Here is a 6,000-nt window from a genome sequence, read left to right on the forward strand (position 1 = left end):
TCAATAGGTGCATGGAGCTTAGAAAAATAGAGGGCTATAGGTTAACCTAGGTAATTTCTAAAGTAAGGACATGTTCGGCACAGCATTTGGGCCAAAGAGCTGTATTGTGCTGTAGGTTTTCTATGTTTCTATTAACAGAATAAAGAAATACAATAGAATTATTTTTTTTAAAAACTACATACACAGACTGACAAACAATCTGTGTAAGTACAAATAAAAACAACTAAGGCCGAAGGTTCATTTATTATCAACGTACACAACTCTGAAATTCTTCTTCTCCAGATAGCCACGAAACTAAGAAAGAAAAAAAATGGCAGCACGATCATCCTCCCTACACAAAAAATGAACAAACGTGGAACAGGCACACTGACCCTTAAATCGCCCTACCCTGTACACAAAAAAAAATCATAAGACTGAAAGAAAGTCCACAGTCCAAGTCCAATCCAAAACGCAGAAAACCTGGGCAACATTCTCCTTCTCCGTAGCGGAGTAATCTCACCAGTAATAAAAAGTCTGTCTCTCTTTCCATAGCAGAGTGATTTCATCGGTGATAAAAAAAGGCAATCGCCCCTCTTTAGCAGCAGAGTGATCTCACAAGCGATAAAAAGTTAGGCAGCCGGCATTTCAATCTCCCTCATTGTTTTAATCAGTGAACAATGGAAGCTTTAATCAGCAAAATGGAATGGAATATCAGCTCGCAGTCTTCTCTCCATGAGGTTCCTGCACGCTGCCTCTACCTCCTGGAATCCCCTTGGAGACTGGAGAGCTCTGAAACACCCAAGCAATCTCCAAACTGCAAATCACAGGCTCCAACAATTCCAGAATCGCATTAAAGGAGAAAAGCAAGCGTAATAGACATAAAAGAAGTCAAATATATGGTTGCATGATCTATCCAGAAGCTGTCAACCAAAGGAGCGTTGTACACAGGTGCCATCTTTACTGAATGATAAATAAGTAAATAAATACTGAAAAGATGTGTTGTAGTGTCCTTGAAAGTAAGTCTGATTATTGTGGAATCAAATCAGTGTTGAGGTGAGTGAAGTTATCCACTCTGGTTCAGGATTCTGATGGTTAAAGGGTAATAACTGTTCCTCAATCTGGTAGTGTGGAACCTGAGGCTCCTGTACCTCCTTCCTGATGACAACAGTGAGAAGAAGCACCATCAAGCCCCAACCAGCTATGGCGAGCATTTGGTCCATAATGACAGATGAGGAAGCTCTTTAACTCAACAACGGTTTTATTGTGATAGACACAAAACAGACCGGGCACCATGACCCGGAGAGTAAACCCAACCACTTTCACACCGACGGGTGAGATGACCATCACACACCCCAGTGACAGTTAGGGTAACCCACAAATAAACAAGCAAATAACTATATAACGTGAACTAAAATGTAACAATAAACAAACTGGAACTTCCCACCATAAACCCACAAAAGCATTTTAACACAAGAACAATAAACAGTACTGGTCATTAGAAGTGCAGGGGTGGACTGTCGACCACATCTCCACCCAGAACGTCACACAACCAATGCTATTTTAAGGGATGACCAAATGTTTGCTGATGATCACCGACTTTAAAAGATACATTAATTAAATAATTAGGAGTTTATATAGAATCTCAATGTAAATTAAACACAGAGGAAGATAACTTCAACTATAAATAAGCAAATGATTTTATTTATTTAATTTTATAATGGTTGCATTCAACTCTCTTGCAGAACTAATATAATTTTTATTAGATCTATTTGCTGACAAAAATATTTATGTATTGTGTATCAGAACATTGATTTTGAACATCTTTTAAAACGTCAGTTTGGCACTATAAATACTCATCAGCTGACAATGATAGAGGCTGTGTCCATCCGTGGTAAAAGCAAATAGTTTTAACTCAAAGGTTCCCTGTAATTTCTATTAGGTTAGGGATTGAACGATACAGGGATATGGAAAACAGTGGGGGTGGAAATATCATCACCTTATTACATATCACATTACCAATATTATAAAACCAGACTTTATGCAAATACATTTTTTTCCTAAAAAGTAACCTGCAACAATCTTGCTCAATTTACAAAACACTAGTTACAGCCCAGATGGAGATAGGGACTGATGCCAGTGTGAAGAGAAGTTAATTGTGTAAGAGGTCAGTGAACAAGAAACAGAAGAGAGAGACCCGCCAGTTCTGTGGTCCAAGAAATTAAAACACTGAGCTCAGAAAAATAATATTTCAGTTAATAACGGACATACGAAAGTACCTTCATGGTGTTACAGAGTATAAACAAGCCACAGAAGGAAGACTTTGAACAACAGAAATGGCCAAGGCAAGTACTTTTGAAATTAATGTATATTGGTACAGGGCGATCATTATATACAGTATCTCAGAGTGATCAAGCTGAAGTAAGCAATGATCACTCTGTTCCAGGGGTTCCCAACCCTTTTTATGCCATGGACCCCTACCATTCAGCGAGGGGTCTGTTGACTCCTGCTCTGTACTAATACAGGTACAGGGACTTCTTAATTCTAGATCTTTGAGTTTTAGGAACTATGAATCGATGAAATAGAGTACTCATATTGAACATCAGTGGCAGCAGTTGCGGTTGAGATTTAACCTTGCACCTAAGAACATTGCAGTATGTATTAACAGTAACTTTCTGTGGAAGAGTATCAGGATTAAATTATGACCTTAAAGTTCAAAAAATATCACAAATACTTGTTTACAGTTCTTATTGTTGATCTGATCACTGGTGAAATATTGTTGCCGGCTATTTATTAAGTATAAACTCACTATTTTTCAGATCTGCGAAAAAACATTACTCATTGAAATGAAACAAAACAAAGAGCAAGAGTAAAGCTGTCAACATATTTTTACAGAATTATTCCCTAAGAATTCAACTTACCAGTTTTTCAAACCTCCTGTAGTTATATTCAGCCATTCTCCTTCTTAAAACTTATTTTTATCTGTGAAAACCACTATGGTGAAATTGACATGCACTTTGCTAAAAGAATTTTAGCTGCAGCTCTTGGAATTCCCCTACATCACATGTCTCTATTGCAATGGCAAAGTCTCTACTGGTTAATGAAATAACAGCAGACTGTTCATTTACCTGCCAGCACCATGAGTAATGAACACAACATAGCTATGGGAAAGTTTATAAAAACTCTTCGTATATCACTCGAGCTACAACAATACTAGATGTCTAATAAAAGCAAATCTGTTTAAACACATTATTAATAATGTATTCTTTAAAATATTTTTCATGACCTATGCTAGGTTTGTGCAAATGTATTTGGAATTAGTCTCAATGTTCCATTAAGCCAAATCTATTGGAATTTTCTGGGTCATCTCACCTGCTGGGGGATTGCCAGCAGACATCTCACATACATGAGTTGCTTAGAAATTAGAGAACACCCATTAAAAATTAGTACAAAAATGCTGGAAACACGCTGCAAGCCTGGCAGAGAATTTTTGACGGTGGGTGTTTGACTTGTTAAGTGTTTCAAACATTTCCTGATTTTATTTCAGATTTCTGGCATGTGTTGAATTTCTGATTGACACCCTTTATTCTGACCAAATCTGAAGCAGCACATCCCAGGATCCAATAGATAAGTAAGAAACTGTTGGATTGCTGATTTCAAGTGTGAGAGCTTATACTCACTTTTCAAGGATAACTCCCACTGTGGGTGCTCGCACAGACAGTTGGAGAGTGCTCACATTGAGTGACCTGAGAAGTAAAAGGTTTGTCTCTATGGAAAGAGATGTACTGTATAACAAAACATCTTTCATAGAACCATAGAACACTACAGCACAGTACAGGCCCTTCAGCCCTCCATGTTGTGCAGACCTATATAATCCTTAAAAAACAGTACTAAACCCACACTACCCCATAACCCTCCATTTTTCTTTCATGCAGTAAGTGAGGAGACAAGTGGCATGCTTTCCTTCCAAAATTAAAGATCAGTGATGTGACCAAAGATGTCACACAGATCACTCTCACTAGCTGCATCACTGTTTGGAATGGGGGTGGGTGTGGGGGCTGTGGTGAACTACATATACCTGTCTGGACACGCCCCCCCCCCCGGCTGACTGCTCCTGTGGCTCCTCCCACTGACCGTGGCTCCTCCCACAGACCCCGGTATAAAGGCAATTGAGGCCTGAGCCCAGCCCTCAGTCTCCAGGATGTAGCATGGTGGTCAATTGCTGCTTGTTCTTTCTTCCAGTCAATAAAAGCCGATATCTCGCCTCACGTCTCAGAGAGTTATTGATGGTGCATCAGGGGCTACTGCACAGGATTGAAAGAAGCTGTAGAAGTTGTGAACTCAGTCAGCTCCATCATGGGCACTAACCTCCGTAGCATCCAGGACATCGTCAAGGAGTGATGCGTCAAAAAAGCAGCATTCATAATGAAGGACCCCCATCACCCAGGACATGCCCTCTTCTCATTGCTGCCATCAAGGGAGAGGTACAGGATTCAGCGGTTCAGGAACAGCTTCTTGCCCTCTGCCAGCGTATTTCTGAAGGGACATTGAACCCATGAACACTCCCTCACTACCTTTTTTACACTATTTATTTATTTTAACCAACATATATAATATACATATCCATAGATGGTGCCTGACCTGCTGAAGTCCTTTAGCATTTTCCATCTTTCTCCAGGTTCCAGCATCTGCAGTCATTTAAAAAAAAATTCAGCAAACACTCCCTACCCATCACTGTTTTTAATAGGATAGTGCATTAAGGAGGGTCCTTAATGGTGGATGCCGCCTTCTTGAGTCATCATTTTATGAAGATGTTCTTGTTGGAACAAGTAACCTAATCAATTTCTCAGTGATTAGGTGACATAGTTGTGACTATTTCTCATCACTGGTTTCATTCACATGGTCCTGGTTCACTTCATTTAGACAGCTCTTTCTACTAAGCCCATTCTAATGGTTCCAACACTATTGACGACTGTTGTTTCTGCTATGGTTAACATGGTCTCCCTTTCCTTATCTTTATCCTGGTCAGCTTGGCACATTTACTTTCCTTCTTCAGAGGACTAGGGACAAAACCTTTTGTTTTCCAAGTTCTACTGGAAGAATAAAAATAAAGAATACAACCAGCATTTCTTCCTTGTAAAAGTTCCTTCAAATCACAGCAAATTTACATAGTAAATTATGTAGTCAATATTTTAATCAATCTTTCTGACCTTCTTCTTACCAACTAATCCATAAATTAAATTTCAACATCTTAATAATGTTGTCTCCAAAAATTTACAACAAAGAACATGGCATCATTTCTCTGGTGATATAATGGATCCACAGACTGTTGTTAATACTCCAGACCTAACATTAAATTTCACTTGTATTTTGCCTGGGTCCATCAGTTACTGCGGCCAGTTCATTCCTGATTTAGCTACATTATCAGCCCTACTGTGCCAACCAGCTGAAGAATCAACTAAGTGTGAATGGACTGAAATTCACCAATTCAGTTTGTTTAATTAAGTCAAAAGACTAGAAATCTTCTTCATATCTGAAAGACTTGGTAATAAAGTGACACAGGGTTTACGGTAACATGTAAAAACCTAAAGAGTAGATGTTTCTTTTAGATAACATGTTATTATTATTCTGTGTTACTGCATTTCCTTTTTAAAAAGTATGTATGAATTTCAACTTCAGATTTTTCAGATACACAGGTTTACCTCCAAAAAAAAATGTTATATAACAGGAGACAATTGGCCTTGGGATTTGTAGTTTGTTTTGAAGAGTAACACTCTTTTAGGGGACCACTCCATGAGCTTGTTTGAGGGCTTGGCGGCACAGAATAGGAGTAGAAGTCTAGGTTATGGATGAGTTGGTAAGAGAAGGGATAAAAGGTTGAGTGAAAATATTGACTATTTAATTTATTGTGTAAACGTGTTGTGATCAAGCAGGACATTTTAAAAGGAAATGGTCTGTGCACTGAGTTGTTAATTGTAAGGTGGAGGGACCTACCCAAGAGGCTAGACTTTTGAGAGTAGAATA

General features: G+C 38.7%; 1 protein-coding gene across 1 annotated transcript in view; it reads right to left on the minus strand.

The window, feature by feature from the left end:
* The window catches only part of LOC140731204 (TNF receptor-associated factor 1-like), a 58,378-nt gene extending 55,344 nt beyond the window's left edge, over window positions 1–3,034 (minus strand). The window contains exon 1 of the mRNA XM_073052669.1: window positions 2,898–3,034. Coding sequence (XP_072908770.1) covers window positions 2,898–2,933 — 36 coding nt within the window. The 5' untranslated portion in view covers window positions 2,934–3,034. The remainder of the gene's footprint in view (window positions 1–2,897) is intronic.
* Window positions 3,035–6,000: the final 2,966 nt, after the last annotated feature.

This window comes from Hemitrygon akajei, chromosome 7 (genome assembly GCF_048418815.1).
Source record: "Hemitrygon akajei chromosome 7, sHemAka1.3, whole genome shotgun sequence".
NCBI lineage: Eukaryota > Metazoa > Chordata > Chondrichthyes > Myliobatiformes > Dasyatidae > Hemitrygon > Hemitrygon akajei.